General features: G+C 35.7%; 1 protein-coding gene across 1 annotated transcript; it reads left to right on the top strand.

Moving 5' to 3' along the window:
* Window positions 1-6,450: 6,450 nt before the first annotated feature.
* On the top strand, window positions 6,451-26,627 carry LOC131531382 (uncharacterized). The gene is made up of 5 exons (XM_058762096.1): window positions 6,451-6,596; window positions 19,136-19,466; window positions 24,486-24,812; window positions 25,051-25,332; window positions 25,597-26,627. The coding sequence occupies exons 2-5, from the start codon at window positions 19,376-19,378 to the stop codon at window positions 25,722-25,724; spliced, it is 828 nt and encodes a 275-aa protein (XP_058618079.1). The 5' UTR covers window positions 6,451-6,596; window positions 19,136-19,375; the 3' UTR covers window positions 25,725-26,627.
* The last annotated feature ends 422 nt before the right edge of the window (window positions 26,628-27,049 follow it).

Here is a 27,049-nt window from a genome sequence, read left to right as displayed (position 1 = left end):
CAGTAATGTCTTGGATTATAAAATCACTCTTGGATTATAAAATCACATAAAAACCGAATACTGTGTACGTTGATGCCATCTAGTGGCGATGAGTAGTTTTGAATATTTCCTTTCATTCTCTACACTGCCACGCATTTAAAATTTCTATAATCAGTGTTGGGCAGTAACTAGTTACTAGTAATTTAGTTACTGTAATAATATTACTTTTTGCAGTAACTAGTAGTGTAACTAATTGCTAATAAGATTTCAGTAATAATATTACAGTTACTTTCCATAAAACAGCTTAGTTACTTAGTTACTTTTGATGCCTCAACCCGCTGATTTAAAATCTAACAATCAAATAATTCCTAGATTTATTTTCATAATTTTCATGACTCGCACATGCATGTGATGTCCCCCGTGCAGCAGGCAAGCTTGGAATATGGAAAAGCTTACATTCAGCAGATAGAAATATTGCATTATATTGATTTTGTCAGGAAAAAAGATCTGTTGTGTAAGTTGTGGCTTTACTTTACTCTGGCATTACATCCGTCTGATCAGCATGTGGTACATTATATTAATATAATTCAAAATATTTTTGGAAAATTAAACAGTTTCTTACAAACTCATGTGATTTGATAAAATACATAACAAAATTTAATCGCATATGGGTAACAGTAAAATTACTTCAAGCTACACATGACAATTAATGAGATGAATACAGCACTTCTACTTAAATGCCACTATCAATCACTATTGAGTGATTGAGTAATAACTTCTGACTGCGATCCAATGTGGATTTTGGTCAAACGATGAGGCAGAAATATGTTGTTAGTAACATTGTAGAAGAATTTTATCTGGAAGATACACAGTTACAACTTCTGTGGAGCGTGAAGAAAAAGTAATGTAACTAGTAGTGTAGCTAATTATTGTTGCCAGAAAGTAATAAGTAACAATATTACTTTTGAAAGGAGTAACTAGTAATGAGTAATATATTACATTATTTCAGTAACTAGCCCAACACTGTCTATAATACACCATATCCATGTGTGTTTTATGTTGATTTCCAGTATTTTCATTATGAACTGTTTTAACTGTGTTATAATAGCAATAAATGTTGGTTATGATGTTTGAAATGTGGCATTCTTACATAATAGCTCAATAAATTATAATTAATTTAAACACACTAAAATAAAATTTTAATAATAAAAACATCATCCATTCTGAAGGTGTATTTAACAGCAAACTTATTAACTTACCATTATAGACATAAAAATTTTCATTTTTCTCATGTAGATGAATAAATATGATCAGAAGGGAGATTTATACAGCCCTTATTTGGGTTATATAACTTATTTCAAAAGTAAAAATTGTCCTGTGCATAAAGTTGCACTCTGACGCATGCTCTGTCTGCGACAACACAGTTTATCTTCTCTTATTTGCGTTGTTTGTTTCCCCAGTTTTTGTAAAAAAATGGGATTTTTTTTTGTTTTTTTGAGTTTGTGCTCATCTATATTTGTGTGAGTTAGTAATCCATGACTACCATGACTCATGCCGGAAAAATGCTGCGGTTTATCGTGATCCTTTGGCTGATTATTTGCGATCTCAGGTGTGCAGCGCTTCACCCGGATGAGTATAGCAGCAACAAACTTACCTACTCTCGTCAAGATCCTCTCTCTATCCGGAGCTCCGTTTCTCTTGGCCTAAGACCACTGGATGTAACGTGTCCTTCCATCCTTAAACAATATGTGGACATTCCCACAAGGAAGGAGAAGGTGCTAGACCGGTGTTATGGGAACATAAATGATGCGTACTCTGCTCGCGTTCAGCCCCCACTAGGCTCCGCGGATCATAACATTGTTTTCCTGTTACCGCAATACAGACAAAGGCTGAAGAGGGAGAATGGCCACCTATAGCATTAACCAGTGGTCAAAGGACGCGACTGCGAGACTCCAGGGGTCCCTTGCATGCACAGACTGGAGCATCTTTGGAAGTGATTTGAATGTAAGCACTGAGATAATAACTGATTATATCAAGTTTTGTATGGCAACTACCATACCAGTCGTAACTGTAAAAAAAATATCACAATTCCAGACCAAAAACTTGCATATAAGGACAAACTGGAACAGGACTTCAGCAGCATGAATACCAGACAGACCTTTCAGAAAGAAAGGACTCTTACTGGAACCACTTCAAAAGTAAAGGTAACTATACTTGCTGACTCCCACTCATTTACCAGAGATTTGAATAATTTGTATGCCAGATTTGACAATCTGAAATAAACCAGTGAGTGTGAAAGACTGCTCAGGAGCCTACCCACCCCTGAGCAGTCACACTTTGTCTCTTTCACACTGGATGATGTTTACCAGCAGCTCAGGAGATGCAAAACTGGTAAGGCTCCCAGACCAGATGGGATCACTGGAAGGCTGCTAAAGAACTGTGCCCTGGAGCTTTCTCCTGTTCTCTATTCACTCTTCAAAGAGTCACTAGGTGCGTTTACATGTACACTTTTTTGTCATTCCGATTCAAATCATTCCGATTGAAAGATTCGATGAACTGTTTACATGAGACGCTTTCGATTTTAGGATATGCTAATAGCCTACAGTGACAACAAAAACCAAAACCATATTTACGTTAATATTTTTAATATCTGTCTGCACTTGCTTAGAATAAACGGTTAATATTTGAATCCCTTGCGTTCATTCGAGCGCTCAGTCATATGGCCAGAACGCGATCATAGAAATCATATGCCCCTCTGTAATGCAGCTGAGATTAATTGTACTCTGATACTACAAAGTTGTACTGTACTTAAATGGAACAAATACACGATTTCTTACCAAGAGTTGCTGAACAATGAATCAAAGGAGCATTGCTTTATCACAATCGTGTTTCTTACAACATTCATGGCGTGAGCACGTATAAATTCAAGCAGATCGGAAATTATGAATCTGTCATCTATACAAATACAAATGACAAAGGCAACTTTTGGTCAAGTTGTTTATTTTCATTGAGCTACTTTCACTATCATCACTGTGTTGTTTCTAAGCTGAAAAGCAGAAAATTGCGCTTCATTTCGGATCTGTTTTTCACTTCGGACATGAGAGCAGATAGTCCGTCACACAACAAGCGTTCTCCTTTCTAATGTGTTTTTAACTGTATAATGGAAATTTTAACTTTATACCTCCACTATTACCCAGTCTCTACTGTAGTGTCGGTGTCCCCAAATCACAGAATGTACCGTTGCCGACATCATCACGTTCACGTTCTGACGACCCGACCTCTGGACGTGATGATGTAGACGCAAAGTAATCGGTTTAAAGTGTTTACATGGCAGGATTTTAATTTTGTTCGGTTTATAGAAAGGTTTATCCCACCCCTCTCAAACCGATTACAATTTCATTCGGTTTGGGCATTTTTATTCCGATTGAGGTGTTTATATGGAGCATTTTCATTCGGATTGGACTTTTAAACCGATTACAATGCTCCATGTAAACGCACCTACTGTTGACAGCAACTGTCCCCGTGCTCTGGAAAACAGCAGCCACTATTATCCCTGTTCCCAAGAGGCCCCGTCCTTCTGAACCAAATCATTACTGGCCAGTAGCGCTCACTTCAATAATAGCAAAATTTCTTGAGAAACGAGTTCTGAACATCATTCTCCCAGTCATCAGTCCACGGCTGGACCCTTATCAGTTTGCCTATAAGGCTAAAAGAGGAACGGAGGATGCTGTTGCATGCCTCCTTCATACTCTTCTCCAGCATCTGGATACCACTGGCAATCATGCCAGGATTCTTTTATAGACTTTAGTTCCGCTTTTAACACTATTCCGCGTCACATAATGATTACCAAACTTCACCATCTTCACGTGCCATATTTTCATCCGCTGGATTTATAATTTCTTAAGTGACAGACCACAGGCAGTAAGGATGGGTAGCATTACATCTACAACTATCATTGTTAACACTGGAGCTCCTCAAGGCTGCGTCCTCAGTCCTTTTCTTTATCCACTATACACCAATGACTGTCTCAGTCCCTCTCTGATTACGAGATATTTCAAATATTCGGATGATACAGCCATACTCGCCCTCCTTAACGGAGAGGACTCAGTTACAGCATATCATCAATATGTTGCTTATTTCACTCAATAGTGCACAGACAACCATCTTCTCAATGTTACTAAAACAAAGGAATTGATTTTTGATACACGGCACAAATTTTCTACTTCTCACTGTCCTATATTCATCAATGGCCAGTCAGTAGAAATTGTTGACAGTTTTAGGTACCTTGGCATTATTTTAGACAACAAACTAAGTTTTGTCCATCATACGTAAACTCAGGTTCTTTTCAGTGAAACCATATTTTTTGCTTCTGTTGTATCATTGAATCCAGTATCCTGTATTGTGCCACTTGCTATTTTACCAAGCCCTTTTGCACAAACAGAAATAAGCATTGTAGAATCACTAATACCTCTTCAAAAATAATTGGTCTTTCTACCCCTAATTTGTCAGTTCTTATTGATACTGCCATCATTCGCAGGGCAAAAACTATAATAAGTAACCCTAGTCATCCTCTAAATTTTTGTTTTACTCTTCTTCCATCAGGTCGTAGATACAAACAGTTAACCCCCAAAAAAGCACGTTTGGGGAAAAGTTTTGTACCCTCTGCTATTAGAATGTTAAATCCAATAGTGTGTAATTTAAAAGCTATATTGTTTTGTTGGTGCTACTACCTTCTGGTTAATATACATGTAGGACTGCTGACGCACATCTGGTGCAGTATACGTGTATCTTGTGCACTGACTGTATATTTTTATTTGGTGGAAATATGTGTGTATCACTTATGAGTGTATTATGTGTACTACAGCTTGGGTACAGTCTGTGGAAACAAGTTTCCTCTTTCTTGGGGACAATAAAGAATTAATCTGAGTCTGAATCTAAAGTTATAATATCTGTGTCATTCAGGTATTTATGTATTTTTTTGCACAAATAATAAAGTCACTTTCCAGATCCATAACCTGCTCTGTTGAGCTATTGTGAAAAAAGGATCATATTCTTATTATAATAACTCCTATAATAAAGTGCTTGGGATCTTGGGATTGGGTCTGCGGGAGTTTGGGCGGGACTTTGATAACACGGCTCCACCTCACAATCTCTACTGCGCAGACTTGGGCTCCAAATGATGTCATTTTCACAGGATGACAGTGGCAATACCAAGTGTGCTGCACTAGTCCTGAAAAGTGAAGCCAGAACGTTTTGTATAGGTAAAGGTATAGGTCATAAACCCTGCAGTCTCCATTTAATCTAATGGGACGTCAGACAAACTAAATATTAAATTTCATTTCAAATATTTTTTACAAAGATGCTTTTTGTCATTTTATGTAGTTTTTATCATGCTGATGTGAGTTCAGGTGTTCGTTTTTAAATAAGTTTGATTTAGTTAGTTATGAGATTAATTTATAGTTAACGAGAGTGTGACGTCATGATTGACAGCTGAGACCGACAGCTTCTCTGAGTGAACTGAGGCGCCGCCAACGGACTTTTTCGGAATCTTCAGGAGGAGATTGGAGTTTTATTTACCTTATTTTAACACAAGCCTCTTGTACGGCAATCAGCAGATAAAAATTGGAGCAGTCAGGGTAATTTAAAAAGGGTCATGGGCGTGTGCTTGTGATCGACTCTGCAGGAGTGTGGGTGGGACACGACTCCACTTCACAGATTCGGGTCCCAATATCTCTACTGTGCAGACTCTGGTCCTAAATCAGCGCAACCGCAACGTGTCAACCTCATAATGTCCAGAGTCGGTGGTTCTGGTATTCTTGATGGTCAGAGATCCAGTCTGATGATTCTGTCTCTGAATCTCTAATCAGCACTATCATACAAACTCCATTTCTACTCTATTGATTTCTCCACTGTATCACATCATATCTCTGTATAACAGTAACAGTGTTTAGAGCAAAATAATCTCCCACTGACAATGACAATACATCAGCAAACACTGCAGAAGGACTGGAGAAACAAACTTTTACTAAGACTTGCACTGCAACTATTCAGACCTTCACTGGTTAAAAACCACATGTCAAGACTAGAAAGAGATTAATGGACAACATCCACAAAATATGTTCACAAAATCAAGTGAGTTCATCCAATCCACATCTACATTTATACTTAATTTAACATATTCTTTTTCCAACGTGACATACAAACAAAGCAAATCATTTTAATGAGACAATAACACACTGTCTAGAAAATCACAAGCTAAAAGAATATTTAATAAGTAGTGAATAATAGTTTGTCAAAAAAATAAAAAATTAAAAAATTAAAAAAATAAATAAATAAATTTGAAGGCTGTCCTAGCTGCCAATTATTTTGCGCATAATGTTTGACTGGCAGGTCTTTGGGTGAGTTTTAGAGAGGAAGTGTTGTTGAACACATGGGGCGTGGTCTAATTCAGTCTGGAGGAAGTGAGCAGAGAGTTCACATTGTTAACAGCTTGTACTCTACACAACTTTACTGCAAGGTTTCAGATTCAACTATTAAAATATTTCAGATCACTGAACTGATGATGAAAAGGTTTCACACATTGGCTTTTTGCTGTTTGTCCTGTTGCCATCTGGTTGGTAAGTTATATAATTTTTTATTTTATTTTATTTTTATAAATATATATATATATATATATATATATATGAATGAAGAGTTCAGATGCAAAGTGCCATCTCTAAGTGCGATCTGAAATTTTCTTCTAAAATGAGCATTTTAATCAGGCTCCTATGTTTAAGTTCAGTTATTTCACTTTAATTGCATAAAAAAGGACCTAATTGCATATATTGCCATTAGAGTAAAATTACTAAACCTAAACATAGGAGCCTGAAAAAAAATTCTCATTTTAGATGAAAGTTTCAGATGGCACTAAGAGGCTTTTGCATCTGAACTCTTCATTATATATATATATGTATAAATTTAAACAGCTGCATGTTATTTTTGTGTAGCTCTAATGAATTCAGTTTCACTATCAATAAATAAATAATGCAGTCTGTATAAATACTTAAAATTGTAAATAAATAAATAAACAAACTAACTAACTAACTAATAGAACTTATGCTCGTTAGGCTGTTTCCTTTATGTTAATTATATGATGTCACTACGCTGCTGTGTTGATGCCAGCCAATTGCTGCATTGCTGATCATGGTTTCAATTATTAATATGTCTGTCCTTTCCAGAGCACAGTAATCTCAGGCAGCTTAATGCAGATATTTTAATTAGTGCAGTCAAACGATTAATCACATCCAAAATCAAAGTTTTTGTTAACATAATAAATAGTCAAGTCAAGTCACCTTTATTTATATAGCGCTTTTAACAATACAGATTGTGTCAAAGCACTTAACAGTATCAAATTAGAGGATAGAGTGTCAGTAATGTATAATGATAAGATTAAACACTCAATTTTCAATTTTCAGTTAAAGGCATTTCATTTATTGAATTCAGAGATGTCATTGTCTAGCTCAGTTTAGTTTAACCCTCTGGTTGTGTTCGGGTCAAATTGAACCCGAAGAAGATTTTCTTTTTTCCGAAAATACTAGTTAACGTTATCACATTGGACTCAAACTTACTGACTTTGTTCACATAGGGTATAAGTAGTTCTCATAAATCTTTTTAGAATTTTCGTAATTTTTTGTGGGTTTTATTTCACCTAGTAACACTTGTGCTGTTCCCGGTCAAAAATGACCGGACTCCAAACAACTGCTTATAAATCTGTCATTTTGCTATATTATCACTAAATATTGGATTCATTCTTTTTATCAACTTGTTGTCTTTCATTTAGGACTGGTTTTGTGTTTCTATTTGCATCTGATTATTCGTAGGCCTCATTTATCCGAAAGTAGGCACTTCATTTTTTGAGTGAAAAAAGCATTTATGAATAATTTTCACAAATTATGAAAATTTGCACTGTTTCTCACACTAGTGTGCTGTAATGTTTAATCAGGAAGTTTGCTTTTAAATGTTTTTATTTTGTACAAAATTGCACAAAGTCACACTCGTCAAAAATGGCCGGCCATTGAAAGTGAATGGGGAAGAATGAAAGTAAGAGAAACAACTAGTGTTCAGGAGCATGTTGTGCTTGCAAACATAAAGGCCTTGGACCAGTGCGTGTGTGGATGCATGTATACTCACGCTATCACACACACACACACACACCTATGCATACAAACTATTGTGAGTATTACACCTATTTCATCCTACCCTGAACTGCATGCAATATGCTTTTATGAATCTGATATTATAACTCTCTCTCTCACACACACACACACACACACACACACATGCTCAAACTTGTCTTTGGCCTGCATTGACTTCAAAATAATCTTTTCTTTCTCCACATTCTAGACAAAACATTATGACAATAGGTTTTGAGGCTTTCGTGTTCTCACAGAGTAGACAAAAGTTTACAAATAAATTCAAGAGCATACAAATGCCTAGGAAGGGACAACTGAAGATGAATCTTACAGTGAAGATGCATTGCAAGATATATTGGAAGAGGAAAACATCACTGAACAAGCTGAAAACCTTGCAACAATTGAAGAGGAGCAATCTTCTGATTTTGAGGGACCAGATTTTGAAGTCAATGCAGGCCAAAGACAAGGCAGTTTGAGCATGTGTGTGTGTGTGTGTGTGTGTGTGTGTGTGTGTGTGAGATAGCGTGAGTATACATGCATCCACACACGCACAGGTCCAAGGTCTTTATGTTTGCAAGCACAACATGCTCCTGAACACTAGTTGTTTCTCTTACTTTCATTCTTCCCCATTCACTTTCAGTGGCCGGCCATTTTTGACAAGTGTGACTTTGTGCAATTTTGTACAAAATAAAAACATTTAAAAGCAAACTTCCTGATTAAACATTAAAGCACACTAGTGTGAGAAACAGTGCAAATTTTCATAATTTTTTTATCTCGTATTGTGAAAATTATTCATAAAAAATGCTTTTTTTCACTCAAAAAAATGAGGTGCCTACTTTCGGATAAATGAGGCCTACGAATAAAACCAGTCCTAATTGAAAGAAAACAAGTTGACAAAAAGGTTGAATCCAATATTTAGTGATAATATAGCATAATGACAGATTTATAAGCAATTGTTTGGAGTCCGGTCATTTTTGAACACAACAAGTGTGACAGGAGTCCGAACAGAACCAGAGGGTTAAATATTATCTGTGCAATCAAATCGGCGATAATCGCTAGAAATTAAGTGTCCCCAACTGAGCAAGCCAGAGGCGACAGCGGCAAGGAACCAAAACTCCTCTGTGACAGAATGGAGAAAAACCTTGGGAGAAACCAGGCTCAGTCGGGGCCAGTTCTCCTCTGACCAGACGAAACCCGCAGTTCAAAAGTTTATATTTCTATTTTAATTTTGTTGCAATTTCTAACAATAGTAGTATTATGTAGTTAGGTATTTTATTATATTTTAGTTATTTTGTTTGTTTTTTTTAGTTTTATTGTATTCAATCGAGGTTTTATTGTTTTATTGAAATATTGTTATGTCCCAGGACGTATGAATTTGTGTTTTATTATCATGGTGTATGTCATTCAGGATGTGCTGCCAGTGGACTCAACGGCCTTCTGGGAGTTGTAGTTTTTGTTGTAGGTTTTGTCCTATTTTTTGTGCTCCGCCCTGTCCTGATTGGACCTACCAGCTGCTCCCCGTTAATGTCAAGAGGAACTAGTTGTAAGTGTAGTATGTAAATAATTTAATTTAGCTCAAAGGGAATAATTTATGATTTTATAGGAAATTTGAACAGAATCACTGTTTTGCGGCTGATCACGGAGTCGGCCAATGATTCATTGAATGAGCCATATAACAAACTCTGCACTGGATATTAAAATCCAAAATATAGTGAAAACAGTATTAATAAGCACAGTAACAAGATTGGCAGTTTAAGAAATTAACTTATAAGCACAAAACACAAGATACTTCTCTTTTCAATATAAATAAGACTTTATTTATATAAACCTGAGACAAACTAATCTAACGCATGAACACACGCATTCACACGTTGCAGAAAGAGAGAAAGTGAGGGCAGGATGAGTTTAAGAGAATGAAAATGTGATATCCCAAGTTTACAGCAATATGTGCTATTGCATAGACCTGAACAACCATCAATCACTTATTTAACCCTCGCATTGAGTTTCTCAATGAGGCTAAAGTTCAAAGAACCAGTTCAGCCTGGAAGTTTGTACTTGTGTTGCCTTTGTGTTAGGATTCCCTTCTGTCGTCGTCTTTGCAAAAAGGGGGTTTCCCAAGTTGCCAATTGGCTGGAAGTTCAGTAGTCGTTGAAGTGATGTCTTGGGCGTTGGCTGGAGATGCGGAGTTGGTCTGGTTGAAGTTGAGGCGGTCACAGGCTCGAGTTGAACTCGGAGACAAGGCGTGGCGGCAAAACTTAAACTGAGAACACGAAACTCGCAACGGAAAAGAGACTAAAATAAAAGAAAGAAAGGATGTAACGAGACTAGATGGTTTTTCTTTTCATCGTGGTGTTAAGTAGAAACTGGCCTGTAGGCCAGAGCACGCTCCAAGAGCGATAAAAAGCAGCATCAAAACGCAGTGGCAAAAAGAAGAAGAGAGAGGAAAGAAAATTTGATGGTGTCAAATACTCGGCTTCAGGACACATCCCATCTGGTGTCTTGACCAATTAGATAGTCTATTATCTTAGCTAGGGTTGTTCCTTCCATCATAAATCAGCATGTTATCAGTGACATGGTCTGAATTTTACACACTCTTGCAAAGTATACTTTTGGATGTGATTTCTATAACCAGAATATGATACATTTGACAAAGAATCAATTGGAAGAAACGTTTCAAGCTAGAATTGTCAAACTCATACATACCAAACACGAATAACCCTTAAAGTCATTCAATAGTTATTAAAAAGACATACATAATATGTGCTTAAAACATGATAGTCTAATGTGTGGGTTACATACATAATATGGGGTTATGCATAGAAATGTCCTTTTAGGATGATTTTAGGTGCATATGAAAAATAAAGTCTCTGTGTAGTTCTGTGGAGACCAAAAGACATGTTCTTTGGACAAAGGAATTTCAGTCTGGTTCTTTGTCTTCTATGTGTGGGAGAAGTGTCAATCTAAAGAAGCTTGTGATTTCTTTCACAGATCTACATGTGCTGGTCATGCGGTGCATCTCTTTGGCCATTAATCTTGATTACTTACCCCAAATTTGACAATCTCCTTCCTGCGTTGGAATTATCAATAAGTGTTCTTTTGTTTTAATGCTGTGAGCTGTTTTGTGAAAGAGGCTTGCTGGTTAGGCTTTCTTCAGACTAGTTGGAGCTAGGAATCTGATTTATGACGTCCTGTTGCAGCCTTGTGGCCCCTCTGGAATTTCGGCTCCTCATGTTTCGATCGAATTTTAAATTTGTCTGACTCGTTCTGATCCTACACAGTATTTAAGAAGATTAAGAGAATGAACCAGTCAGAGGTTTCTTCTCCCAAGAGCATGAGTGTGTTGAGACGTTGCCAGTCCCAAAGTGTTGCTCTTGTTGGTGTGTTTTAAGCCTAATATTGGTGTTATGGCTGTAGTGTGCCGTTTTATGTGGCAAGCTTAAATTTAAAACTAAACTCAAATGTGATGTGGCTGTAGTGCACAGCTTTGAGTTGTTTGCCTGTTTTCTTTTAGTGTTGGAGCAGTAGGGAGTCGGGTGTAATTTTCTTTTGTCCTCGTTTTCTCCTGTTTTTGCCAGTTAGGAAGTCAGGTAAGAATTCAGTTTATTTGCTTTTTTTTTTCTTAATCCTTGGACGTTGGCTAGATTTTCCTTCTTATAGGTAGAAATATTTTCTTTATTTTGGCTTTACCCACTCCTGAAGAGATGCTTCTCTTATGTTGAAATTGTTTGCTTCGATATCTTTTAGCACTGTATATATATATGTCGCCATTTGTTTATTGTTGATAAATTTACTGGCATCTTACCTTGTGTACTGAGTGCTGGGACTGAGAACGGCTCAAACCTTTACTTTAAAATGTTGCTTCCCTGTTGCCCCTAGAAATCTAATTGGGAATGTAACAATATACATACTAAATATACACAATACACACATTATGTAAACAACTTTTATTTTGGATGCGATTTAATCGTGATTAATTGTTTGACAGCACTAATTTTAATAAAATCCACTTGAGCCTGAGATAAGTTATCACTATTACAATATCTGTCATGTCAAATGTATTATGTGAGCTACAAAGCACAGACCTCTGGTACCCCCTTTCCACCAGCAGAAACCAGGTGCTAGTTCAGAGCCAGTGCTATTGCCAGTTCTTAGTTTGTTCGACTGGCGAGCCCTTTAAGAACGGGTTGCTTTTCCACATGCTAGAGAGCCAAGTCTTAAGTCACTGAATAGGTTTCATGTTTCGTTTCACTAGCGCGTCCGCGGTAGCGGCAGCGCCAAATACAACAGACTTGTTCGAGGTGCATCAGCACCACGCAGACCGATCGGTCGATCGGCACACAACACACTAAAGCACCGCGAGAGAGATCCAAAAACATAAAGAGCAGTCTGCTTTCCAGTCGCTCCCGCAGCACCCCGATGCCACGCACCGACTGGTCCGCGCAGCGCCGATCCACAACAAGCCTAAACAAACTATCAGTAATGGCACACGTTGCGTTGTTATTGATGTTCATGGCTTTGTGAACCTACATCGGCATCCAAACACGGCAAATCCAGCGTGTTCGTGTTTAGCTGCTATTTCAAATATGGCGGTCCAAAGTTTCTGTTGTCTTGTTGGTCATGGTATAACCCCGACCAAAGCCCCTGACGCAAGCGGTTCTTCCTTCTAGCCCAGCAATGTTTTGGTGCTACTTACGAACCACATTTCCTGGTTCGGAGATGGTGCTTTGGGTGTCGAAAGACAAAGAACCGGTTTGAAACTAGGCTCTGGCTCCGAACCAGCACTGGAACTACCTTGGTGGAAAGGGGTATGGTATACGAGTCTCACCCACAGCTGCTAGTGAGCTCTGCTGACTCCAGCCCTCTCTTCCGTGGAGTGACGAGCAGACCATAGATGTGTAAATTCCCTGTTCGACCGCTCCAGCTACGTTGAAGCGTCAGCCATCTCGCATTCACCATAATAATCAATGAATATTCAAAGATAAACAAGCGTATAACTTGCTGTTGTAGACGCACACAGTCAATGCGCTCAAAGATTCACAGACCGTTCCAAAAATGGCGGATGGCTTACATGTATCGCGGTCCATAGAAACAATCGATAATGAGGCATCTAGGTATATATATATATATATATATATATATATATCTATATCTATGGAGCATACTAAACTTCAGCCACGAAATGCATGTAAAAGTTAACGACCAAATGGATGTTTAAAAAAAGTTCACATTGCTGTTGCAGATTAAATATAACACGGATAACAATAAAAAAATATATATTTTTACCAGGTTAAATGTTGATTATTAGTAACTCAAACCCCTTTTTGCAAACCTCTCTACCTAACCGTCGATCGCATGCATCTTCCACGTTTGTAGTTTTTCTAAAGCATTTTATACATGTTTGTAGTTCTGGACCAGAATCCGTCGCCAAAGCGCAATGGATTGTGGCCAATTTTAGCCATTAGTGTGTGCACGGATCCACACTTCAAAAATCGACCTGAAATAGTCTTTTCAACATACTATGCTTTGGGACACACTTATTGTAATCTCACATACAATTTAGGATGGATAGTATGAACATTGGGGCACCGGAGTCGACACAATGGCGGACAGCTCTTAGCTCACTCAGGGCGGGTCTAAGGTAAGACGGTCTTGTCAATCAACTATCGTGGGAGGGGCCTGTACAGAACTACATCATTCTGACAGGAACCTCAGAACAGCCTGATTTGAGAAAGGGGATTTTACAATAGGGATTTTAAAAAAAAAACACACAAAAAAAAAAAAACACTGGGTGGATTTTTATCATTATAGGATGGCTATGTACACACACTTCCAACACACATTTATGTTCAAACAACTTGTAAAGTGAATTTTGCATTCGATGACTAACACATCCACTAAAAATGACTGTCTCAGCAGATTAATTCACTGAGCAAAAATTATGAAAAAAGGGAAGCTAGTTTTGAGAAAAGATCGTGCAGCACATGTTTAACAGTTAAACCCAGCTCACCCAGTGTGATAAAAAAATAAAACAAAGTGTCTGAAATAAAGTTCCCAGTCTTCACCCAAACTGCTGAGTCAACTTTCACAAAGCAACTGAAGACAAACCTCATCCATATCAGCATTTAACCCAGCGGCAGCTCGTGTCTATTCGTCTTACTGAGATCACAGTCAAAACCATCACAAAAAACTTCATGATGCCACCTCAGTCAAAGTTAACCAATTCATTAATGTGTTAGTATCGCAACAACCTAACTAATAGTTTGGATGGCATGAACAAAAGTCATTACACTACACACAATGAAACTGTGAAATTATATTCAATGCTATTTAAAGAGAAATTGTTGCATTATGTGTAATAGCATGATATAGCATAGAGTGCATACGCTTTCTTGGAGTACATTAGAATAGAATAGACTTCGTTTACCACTGCTTCTCCACAGCCTCATTTTGAGCATGTGCATGAGAATGTGGCCATTACTGCATGTTTGTGGTTAATGTACGATAGTGTGTGCATGTCTTGAGACATGAAGAGCGTGAGTGTGTGTTCTTGTGAATATAGCCTGTGATTGAAAGGACCTCCACAATTCCACTTCCTCTATATGAGAAACAGTTTAACGGTGAAAAAGTGCGGAATCTATAATGCTAATGTTTGACCACAAACAAGAAAAAAACATTTCTCTTTGTGAGATCTCACAGTGTGAAAGTGAAATGTTAATATATCATTTATTATATGAGTAAAGTATTTTACATTTTACATTTAGTCATTTAACAGATGCTTTTATTCAAAGTGGCTTACAATATGCAACAATATGCAAGTGGCTTACAATATGCAACAATCGTGTTTTTGTTTTTTTTTAATAGGAAAGTAAACAAAATGGATAAAACTGAATTAGATTGTGATTGTGAGTGAAATAAGAAAAAATATGGGGCTGGCCTAATTTTGGCCTAATAACTGATTGGATAGTTGTGGTTTGCTATTGGTGAATCTCATGTGAGTGACAGGTTGCCCCTCCCTCCTGCCAGTAAACATCAGAGAAAAGATTCCACTGCAGGAGGGAAGGCAAGTTATTTTGATTAAAGATTATGAGGGCATATGAATTAAAAAAAAAAGAAAAAAAAAAGATTAATAATTTATATTTAAAAAAAAAAAAAAAACACTGCAATATTCCATAAATAATAGGAAGTCAATTTTGATTTCATGCTGACTTTAATAAGAGATGACCAGCATATATAAGTGGGTCATTCCTGGGATTCAGTTCCTTTTGTGTCCCCAGTAAAGATCATGATATTATTGCCTTAGCATTTTCAACAGCATCAATTTTAAAGTTGTCTTTGTCATAAACAACACCATTTGAACTTGTAGCATTTTTGAGTGCTTTTTAAAATCAATTCGAAGCATTTTAAACCACCAAATATCACAATTTTTTCCATGTCCACCCCGTTAAGGGGAATGGGTCATTCCTAGTATTCGGTGCCTTTTGGATATCATAACACTTAAAGGGGTCATTGGATGCGACATCCACTTTTACAAGTTGTTTGAACTAAAATGTGTGTTGTCAGTGTGTATACACATCTACCTTATAATGATAAAGATTTCACTTCCCCTTTCACATATCAAGCCATTCTCAAATTCTTGGCTGTCTGACATCACACAGACCCAGGCCCCTCCCACAATTGTTGATTGACACTAGCGTTTTACCTTAGACCCGCCCTGAGTGAGCTGTCATAAGTCCTCCATCGTTTCACCACTGGAGCAGATGTAGACAAGATTGTCTCCTAAGCGATTGAGGCATTTTGTTGTTGGATGTAATAATGAACATTGCAGTTGTCATTTACTCCCGACATCTGAGCCGCTGAAGACGCAGAGGATTATGTTTGTTTTTGAAGGGAATGCCCCCCGATCTACCTAAATGCATTTATGTTCGCGCAAATCATTCGTGATCCAGCCTCACCTACAGAAGAAGCAAGTATAAAGTTCTTTTATGAATCTTTGCAAATTGTCTTTCCTAATAACGTGTTAGTTAGAAGGTTCCGCGACTAAAGTAAACAGTTTCATGAGAACTGCTCGTCTCACCCCACGGAAGAGTGGGGCAGGGCCAGCACAGCTTGCTGAAAACAGTGCTGATTTTTACAGGGTAAAAAGGGTGTTTTTTACACTACCATTGAAAAAATTTAAGACTTTTTTTATTAATTGTTTTAAAAATCAATTCTTGTGTAATTATGATAGGAAGATGTAAAACATGTGAAAAAATAATTTTGGTATATAAATTTAAGGATCCATTTACTAAATGTTTCCATCTTGATAGGTTTTATGACTTAACAGGGTGACACTAACAGAGTGGACATTTTGACCTAAAATCAGTCATTACACAAAGTCCGAGCAAGAAATGCTAACACAGAAGATCTGTCAAATAAAGAATTGAATGTTTTATTAAAATGCTACTTTTACAAATAATAATTTCTATTTACTTTTTGGTTACACTTTATATTAGGTGGCCTTAACTACTATGTACTTACATCAAAAAATAAGTACAATGTACTTATTGTGGTCATACTGTATTGCAAAACACTATTGCTGCTATTAAGGTGTGATATGGGTAAGGTTAGGGACAGGTTTGGTGGTATGGGTAGGTTTAAGGGTGGGTTAAGGTCTAAGGGATGCGTCAACAGTGTAATTATAAATGTAACTACAGAAATTAATTACAGATGTAAGTACATATAGATATTTTTAAAAATATAAGTACAATGTAAAAACATGTATGTACACAATAAGTGCATTGTATCAATTATTAATTTCAATGTAAATGCATAGTAGTTAAGGCCACCTAATATAAAGTGGGACCTACTTTTTTTATATTCCCCTTAACAGGGTAGACATGTTGAAGTTGACCACATCAAATTGGAAAGATAAAATAAGTAAAAACAGACAATTAACAAAACAAAGGCTCTCACTCACCTTCCCCAGTTGTTTTCCTTCCAATGAAATGATGTCAGCCATTTGATATTGTAACGGGCAGTCCACTGGAGGAGAGTTTAAGAACCCATGTGCAGTTTATTTACAAACGTGATTCAAAATACAAACATAAACCGAGACTTGACTTGAACAGACTTGACATGAACAAACTAGACTCACCGACAGTGGGTTACAACATCAATACATGATGAGAGACAATGGCAACACGATGGCTGCTTATAGCAAAAAATACAGATCACATGACAAGAATCAACCAATGAGAGACAGGACACATGACTAGGACAACCAATCAGAACATGACACAATGAACAAAGGATGAATTGAACTAATAGCATGAATACTCCAAAATAAAAGACATGAAAACATGAACATGAAACAAAACCCAAAACAGGCGTTACGGACATGGTGTAATTTCCTTTTTCCACCTTTCATTTAAAAGGACAGTAGTCAAATATAACAGGGTGGACAATATTTTGAAGGACTAGCTAAAAACCATTATTATTATGTTTTTAAATGAATTTAATACTTGGAAATTATAAATACATTAGAGAAAACTATTACTGATATACCAAACAAATGAAAAAAAAAGAAAAAAAGAAAAATCACTCATATTATGTGTTGTATCCATCATCAAAATGGCAGACACAGACTTAGGGACATAGGAAAAATGATGATATTTGGTGGTGTAAAGTACCCCAGTGGTGAAAATCAAGTTTTTTACGTTGTTTATTTGTCTATGTGGTGTCTTTAATGTGCTTTTAGACAAACCATGTGCCAATCCATTAATCAACATGGGCAAAGCAGGGGCTAGTGAGAAGGCAGCCAGGTTAATCCGATATATTTTTCTGTAGATGTTTCCATAACTGTTGATATTTTTCACTATTTTCACAATGGCATGTGCTGTTAGTGCTTATTTATTTGTATTTAGAACCTCTAACGTGAATAATAACTCGCGACAACAGTGTACAAGTAGCCCGGAGTCAGACCCGCATCTCCCGCATTGGCATCCGCTCTTCACTCTCATTTGCTCCCAGGCACGAACTGGAATCATAAACAATCCAACGCTCGGGAAGCTGCCTCCTTGTAATTTCTGACTTGGGCCTATAACAAAAAAAAAACAGAATAACAAATAAAAGCTGCTGTGTGACAAGGTGTACAGTAAACAAGCTAAAAAAAATATTTTTATAAGCTGTCAATCCCCAAAAAATGAGCGTTTAAGGACACAAATAATTGTAGATGCCAGGGTATTTCACGTTGGGCCATTCAGTTGGATCTTTTCTCAAACAAAAGGAAGGTAAGGAAAAGGGGCACTGACATCTACCAATAAAATGTGGTTTCTCAATATATCTCCTCTTCTCAGGTTCACAGGGTGGTGAAATAATCCTTTGACATGGTTAAAAATAATGAATGTTTCCTGTTGCCGATTACGCTTGCCTCCAGTGGGCGTAGTTCTCACTCAGAGTAATATGACACGACGCACTCTACTTTTGTGTCCTTAAACGCTCGTTTTTTGGGTCAACAGGTTATAAAAACGTAGTTCTTTTTTTTTTTTTAAAGCTTGTTTACTGTACACCTTGTCACATAGCAGCTTTTAGACATTGTTCTGTTTTTTGTTATAAGTTAGAAATGACAAGGAGGCAGCTTCCCGCAATACAAAGTCAATAGAGAGTGTTGGATTGAACTTTTTATCAACAACAAAATAACTTTTATCAACTTTTTTTTTATCAGTTTGGAGTTGGAAAATTGTGAAAACAGTGCAAATTATTTAAAGTGTCTAAAGATCCATCTAACACAGGTTTATGAGCAGAACTAGACTCAAATCAACTCAAATACTCACTAAAACTGCAGTCCTCAAAGCCTCAAATTAATGTCAAAACCATAGTATTTCCAACGTTTTTAAAAATTTCAAAAAAGAAACAAGCTTAAAGCTTAATTCAACCATCACTGAGATATTTGTTTTACTTTAATAACAAGTTCAATGTGTAAATGAGAATCTGTCTCTGTTCTTCAGGTGTGTTTGCTGATCCAGATGCAGTGAAGCCAGTGTCAGTGAGATTCTGTCACTTTAGAATCTGGTGTTACTGAAATACAGAAAGAAGATCGAATTGTGTGGAGATTTGGACATGCAGAGACTCTTACATTAATAGCTTATATTAATAAAGAGTATGAAATCTTCAACACATCTCATGGTGATGCTGTGGGATTCAGAGACAGACTGAAGCTGGATCATCAGACTGGATCTCTGATCATCATGAACACCAGAACCACAGACTCTGGACTTTATCAAATAACCATAAAAGCTACAAAAGAGACCACAAACAGATTCAATGTTACTGTCTATGGTGAGTAGAAAAGCTCAGGCTTGTTTGCTCTTTTTTACAGTTAGGCCAGTGATGTAACTATTATCATACATAACACTTGATGGGCTTCTGTCACTGCCACAGCTTACAGGAACAAATGCAAATACATGAAAACATAACACTAATTTTTGTTTTAAAATCTGATGTTCTCAAGGCTTCTTTTCACAAACTATTACAAGTTCAGTGTGTTTGTCATCTGCCCTTAATTAATACTATCCCTAAAATATCTTCAACAAATACCAAATTGTATTAAGTTATAATTAAAAGTTAAGCTAAATTAAAAAAAAACAAAAAAAACTTTGGAATAAATAACCTGGCAACCACCCCATAGCAACGTGGGAGTAAGTTTTGCACAGACACTACTCATGCCTCCTTCCCAAAATTTAAAAATATATTTTGATATTGTTTGAGTCATTATTAAATGAGCCATAAAGAAATGATAAATGAGTCCCTTTCATATTTCAACAAGTTTTAAAGTACATTGTTTAATATGATATATATAATATACTTTTTTCCATGGATGAGGTACATCAGTTACAAATACAAAGTGTCTTATAAGACTAGTGCAAAACACTAAAATGAGGCCATTCCTTAATTTATTTTAGTTTTTTACAAGGGTTGACAACAAATATTGTTGGATCCACAGGCATGAGATCAATCTACCATTAATATCTACACTGCTGCCTAACTCCAGAAACATGTAAAAATGAACTGACCCCAGAAAAGCACTTTAAAAAAATGATCTGGTGTAACTTATTCCATACATATTCTTAATTACATAACATTCTTATTACGTTGAAATCTCCAGCACTGCTTCAATTCTACTTGAACACTCTGTAGTGTGGAAACACATGAACACTGAGCAGTGTGGGGACTTTGCTGTGAATTATTACATAAATCTTACCTGCTTCATTCACGTATGACTGATGCATATGAATCACATTAAGTTTATTGATTTGTTTATGTTAAAACTATGTAATTTAAATGAATGGAAAATTGTAATGCAATTGAATTACATAAAATGTCAATTTAGACCGAATCATTTTTTTGAGTGTACATGAAAATGACAGAGACCCTAAATGTGTTCTAAATGTACAATATCAAAATCCTCTCAAATTTTTTAATGGGGATTTTTGGAACAGGTCAAATGCAGATAGAACCTTCTAATTCTAAAGTCATTTTCCGCTTGGAATTATAAGGTTCTATCTTGCAAAACATTAATTGAAGCAATAATTTTCAAGAAATACAAATATTTTTTTTTTTTATAATTTGTTTTAAAACATATAACTAGTGTTGTAACAATGTGTCAACATGTATGAGAAAGGTAAATTTAATGCTTTCCTTATCACATTTATTCCATATTTTAGGACAAATAATTTTTTCTTAGTTAAGTTAGGCACAAAGGGCAATACTAAATATTTTGTTCATTGTTAATGTTAATTTTAGCTAGGATTATAGTGGGTAATTAAACACATTAACACATTTAAACTGCATGAATATTTCGCCAATCATTACATATTCGGGTCTTTAGTGACCCAGACTTATATCCAGCACGGATGGATCTCTAATTGCTGCAATAGCAAACTCTCCTGATATTTTAAGAGCATAAAAAAAATTTAAAAACAAGAATAAAATAAGCATACTTTCTTACCTTTTGAAACTTAGAAGGGTTTGATTTGAGCAGATGATTTTACCATCACTGTCATCGTCAGAGCGCATTTCCGGTGTTGTGTAATATTCAGTTCCTGTGAAAAACTGTTCCAGTGGGTGGAGTTAATGTGAATAGTCATTAGTTCCCCTGTTGTGGGCGTGTCCTTGAAACAACGCGCAAAACGAATGGAACTGAAAATATTAGTGCATGCTCCTCAAATCGCTACGTGTTTAATGGATTATTTAGAAAAGGTAATCAAGTATCAATGTTCAGCATTGAAGCATTAACTGCAACAGTGTCAAAATAATGCATAGTTTTGTAATAATATGATAAATCGTCTATAAGCTGTTTTGCCTGATTGATTACAGGAATGCAGCAAAACAAACAATAAGTGAATAACTTATGCTAACCTAGGCTAATATAGTTTTTCATTTGTGGGGTTTTAATTATTTCATTTATTTATTTGAATAGATTAGCCTACATAGTTGTCATTGGTGACTACTGCAGTGTGCATACAACAATGCCTGAAACAAACCTCTAGAAATGTATATACACCTCTAGGTCAGCCGCTACTCCAAGAATATTATTTTTAAATTTGGATAAGAAATCATACATATGTCACCATCAATAGTGTCATAATATGGCCTTGATTTGCTTTTGTGATGTTTCCACATATATTCATCATCATGTAAAGTCACTGTCTTGTTTCAGACTGGATGTGGAGTTTAAGTCACTCGTAGCTGACCATTGTGTGAACTGAACATACATGGAGCCTGTTTTCATTGAGTGCCAAGGCCATGTTTTAATATTTATCTCAGACACCAGACACTGACTTAATTTTGCATTGCTTCATTCCACATACACATACTTTCACATAATTTCCCTTGTTTTTTCAATTTGAGTTGTATTCAAATACTTCTGCACTTGTCATAGTAACATTTAATGTATGTAACTAATATTTATATACTCTACAACATAATGTTTTGAGTAGCATTTTTATATAAACAGTCAAAATAAAACACTTACTAAAAAAAAGATAACGCTATTTGTTAACCTACATGTCATGTTAAAATTAACCCATATCAGAGAACTGTCAACATGAAAGTGTTAAAATTATTGAAGTACTAACTTTAAATTAATCTCAGAAAATATTAATCTCAGGAGGAGATAGGAGAACAGAGTTTGGCTGACAAAAACATTTGGGTTTCATTGTTGTAAATTTTCAAATGTTAAACATGATTGTGTATATCTGCACTATCATGTGTGTTGCACTATCCGTACTTTCTTCTTGGAAGATCCTGCCGCCAAGTCAGATTCCTTGTGTGTGTAAACATACTTGGTAATAAAGCTCTTTCTGACTTCTGAACACAACACTAGGATCATGAAATTGTGGATGTTTTCACACACCATTTTTAAACATATGACATGAAAAAGATTGTTTGATTGATTGCAACATATGGTCAAAGAACAGACACAATGTATGATTATACAGTATATGATATTTATTATTATAATATTATTGGTAGTTATTTCTCAGATTATCTAAACTGTTAAGCAATGCTCTGTATTTGATTGTTAACTAAATACAATTAAGGAAAACATGACATGCTTTTTAGGTCCATTTTAAAGGGACAATTCATTCAAAAATAAAAATGTTGTTTCAATGTTGTATGACTCATTCTTCTGTCAAAGATACTTTGTTCACACTGGTTTCAAACAGGTGAGTAAATGATGGCACAGTTTTCATTTTTTGGGTGGACGTATACCTTTATATTATAATTTATTATAGGCTACTTGGAGATTTGTGATTCCCAAACAGGTGTATGTGCAAAGATTTTGATTTGTTTTAACTTAAAATAAAAGAAAATAATAATAGAATAAAATATGTGACAGATAGAAGTAAATGTGCATTTATCTTTGTGACTTTTAATTTACATGATACATGATATAATATGAGAAAAGGAATATTTGTAGTTTGGTGTTGATAAAGATACTGGGCTGTGGAGGCTGGGAAATACTGGCTATTAAAAATAAAAAGAAGATGATGATGAAAGAAAGAAAGAATGACACAGGATACTCACACGAGACTAGCTTATATACATTTGGCCACAGATACATTTGTAGTGGTTTGTTTCAGGCATTGTTGTAGCTACACACTGCAGTATAGTCTCCAATGACAACTGGGTAGGTTAATCTATTAAAAAATAAATTAATTAATAAATTAAAGCCCCACAAATGAAATATATAAAAGCTACACATCAAACAACAACAAAAAAAAAAAAACTATATTAGCCTAGGTTAGCATAAGTTATTCACTTATTGTTTGTTTTGCTGCATTCCTGTAATCAATCAGGCAAAACAGCTTATAGACGATTTATCATATTATTACAAAAACTATGCATTATTTTGACACTGTTGCAGTTAATGCTTTAATGCTGAACATTGATACTTGATTACCTTTTCTAAATAATCCATTAAACACGTAGCGATTTGAGGAGCATGCACTAATATTTTCAGTTCCATTCGTTTGCGCGTTGTTTCAAGGACACGCCCACAACAGGGGAACTAATGACTATTCACATTAACTCCACCCACTGGAACAGTTTTTCACAGGAACTGAATATTACACAACACCCCAGCGCATTTCTGGCTCATATTCACGATCTCAATATATTCTAAAAACTGTCGTTTTCACCCTCTTCAAAAACAAAATTTTGATCGCTATTCACCACATCCACCATCAAATGACAGTGACACTTATATGTCATTATGTGCAGTAATTGCTCTGCAGTAAAGCCATTCAAGCCAGTTAATTTTTTGCAGATGATTATTTGGTTTTTTATGCATGCGCTAATTATGAGTGAAAAATCACGTCATCATTATGTTTTAAACAGTGTCACTTTGTGGAATAAAGGTGAATTGCACTCACTGATTATGCAGACACGTAATTATTGTTGTTTAATGTTTAATCTTTCCTGCTGTTACAGAGCAGTCCGGCAACATGACAAAGAACGTTGATACTGATTGGTCCGCTTGCCTGCATTTGAAGTGCTGATTGGCTGATTCACAGATAGAACCTTATAGAACCACGTTAGAGTTCGACTTTGTAGATAGAACCTTTTTGTTTTCTAAATAAAAAGTCCTAAAATGTACAAAACATAAAAAAAAAAAAAACATCACATAATGTAAATAAGTTGTTGTCACAGAATAAGAATATGTGAATAACTCAATTTTGACAAAAATGTCAGATAGAACCTTATAATTCCAAGGCGACAATTTTACAAAACTGGTCTATTGAAGAAAATCAACAAAATTATTTGAGACCTTTAATCTGTGTCTCTGTTCTTCAGGTGTGTTTGCTGACGCAGATGCAGTGGAGTCAGTGTCAGTGCTGGAGGGAGATTCAGTCGCTCTAAACTCTGGTTTTACTGAAATGATGGATTATGATCTGATTCTGTGGAGGTTTGGAGCTGAAAACACTTTAATAGCTCAAATCAGTGTACAAGCAGACAGCATGACTGTATATAATGATGTTCTTGATGGGAGATTCAGAGACAGACTGAAGCTGGACGATCAAACTGGATCTCTGACCATCACAAACATTAGAACTGAACACACTGGACTCTATGAACTACTGACCAACAGTGTGAGCAAGAGCTTCAGTCTCACTGTCTATGGTTAGCTTAATGTTTATTTTATTTAAATTTAAAGTACAAGTATCTTAACATTTCTATTATTTTGATTATTGATTATTAAAATTACTATATAATTTTAATTAAGCATCATTTTCCTATTTGATATTTGTCTGTATGTGTAAACAATAATAATTTCTAATTGTAAATAGAGGAGTGAAGATCACTGCCATGAGACTGACTGATTCTGCAATGAAAACTCATGTTTGTCTTATGTTTTCAGCTCGTCTGTCTGTTCCTGTCATCAGCAGAGACTGTTCTTCATCATCATCATCATATTGTTCATTGTTGTGTTCAGTGGTGAATGTGAGTCATGTGACTCTCTCCTGGTACAAAGGAAACAGTTTATTGTCCAGCATCAGTGTGTCTGATCTCAGCATCAGTCTCTCTCTACCTCTGGAGGTGGAATATCAGGATAACAACACCTACAGCTGTGTGCTCAACAATCCCTTCAGCAACCAGACGAGACACCTGGACATCAGTCAACTCTGTCACACATGTGCAGGTACTGCTGCGCTGATATTTGCATTATTTACTTAAATAAATTGTTAATTTTACAGAGATTGATAACATAAGATGCCAGAAATGATGAAGCACCTGTCATCATTTACCTTAGTCATGTCTTTCTAAACAGGTTTTATTTTTTCCCCTGCGTGGATAACAAAAAGAGATTTTACAGAATAATCGATTGACTTCAATTTTGAGTTCCTATAGCAACTAAAGTCAGCGTGTTTAAATCACAATTATGTTTTTTTTTTTTTTTTTTCAGAAGTTCACATCCATGGCTGTGATACAGTTGAAGCTGTGATCCGATTGGTCGTCACTGCTCTGATGGGCGTGGCTGCTGCAGCTGCTGCTGTTCTTCTGGTCAATGACATCAGATCTACAAGAGCTTAAAAGAAAACAGAACAAATATCATAGATATTCAGACATATATTTGAGTTTTAATGGTATAGATGAAAGTATGTGTGGTCTAATTGTTTTTTTGTTTTGTTTTGTTTTGATGGCAAACCAAAGCTTTGCTCACCATCTGGTGGCCAAAACAATTAATATTCTTTAATATTTCATTTATTTTTTTATTTTTTTATGCCACCCATTTGACAATTCTTTACATACTGAAAAAGATGAAAGATCTATGAATCTATGAATTACATACTGAAAAGATGAAAGATCTATGAATCATGCCTATATTTTAATAGAAGGGGTGTCACAATAAGAATTATCTATGAATTCAAAATCAGATTGAATGATGGTTCAATAAAAACAGCATTAAACAGTATATTTAAAAACACACAGGCAGTATAAATGGCAATATTTTAAATAACTGAATTTTAAAGATTTTGGAAAGGTTATTAGAATTTTAAAGATTTTTGGAAAGGAAATATTTTGAAATACATATTAATAGAAAACTGGGTTGTATGATAGAAATGTATGTATGATGTGCTTTATGTAATATTATTTTTCTCTCTTTCTGATAGCTATAATGTAAATAATGTGATTATTCGAAACACAAATGTAGAAATATTTGTGTATATTTTCACCATAAAATTGAAACTATCACCTAACCAACTGATATCTATGAACCATATATAAGCCTATATTTTTAGTTTCAAGCTTGTATAACAATACAATATAAATTAAAACGGAATGTTTCTACTTACTTTGTCTGTATCTGATGGTTATAATGAGTGAAAATCTTTGAAATGTACTAGTACACTGTAAAAAATATAATAAAATAATAATAATTGCACAGTTTTATGATGAGTATATGAAAACAAGTGAGCAAATTCAGACAGACAAATTCTGTTTCAATAAAACATTAACATCTAAACCTCTGTTAAATCTCAATAAGATTTTCTGAAGACGTATGAAAGAAATCAAGTCAAATTGGTTTGTAAGTGAATCTGGTAATGCTGTCTGTGGAGTTGTTTATTCATCCTCTGCTGAGATCTTGAGACTTGTAACCTGAAGGTCATGAGTTCGATTCTCTGAACCGGCAGGAATTGTAGGACGAGGAAGTGAATGACCCATGCTCTCTTCCACCTTCAATACCCATTGATTTCATGTCAGGCACTTTCACTTTCACTTTATGTTCAGCTGATTTTATGTCAGGCACTTTCACTTTCACTTTAGTTGCAGCTGATTTCATGCAAGTCTGTGGCTGGAAGTCAGCTGCGTTTTTACTCACCTCTTCCTTTTTTCTCTTTCTTTCAGTGATTCTG

The sequence above is a fragment of the Onychostoma macrolepis genome, chromosome 22 (assembly GCF_012432095.1).
Source record: "Onychostoma macrolepis isolate SWU-2019 chromosome 22, ASM1243209v1, whole genome shotgun sequence".
Lineage (NCBI taxonomy): Eukaryota > Metazoa > Chordata > Actinopteri > Cypriniformes > Cyprinidae > Onychostoma > Onychostoma macrolepis.
The sequence above is the reverse complement of the archived record's forward strand: the minus strand, read 5'-3'. Positions and strand labels throughout refer to the sequence as shown.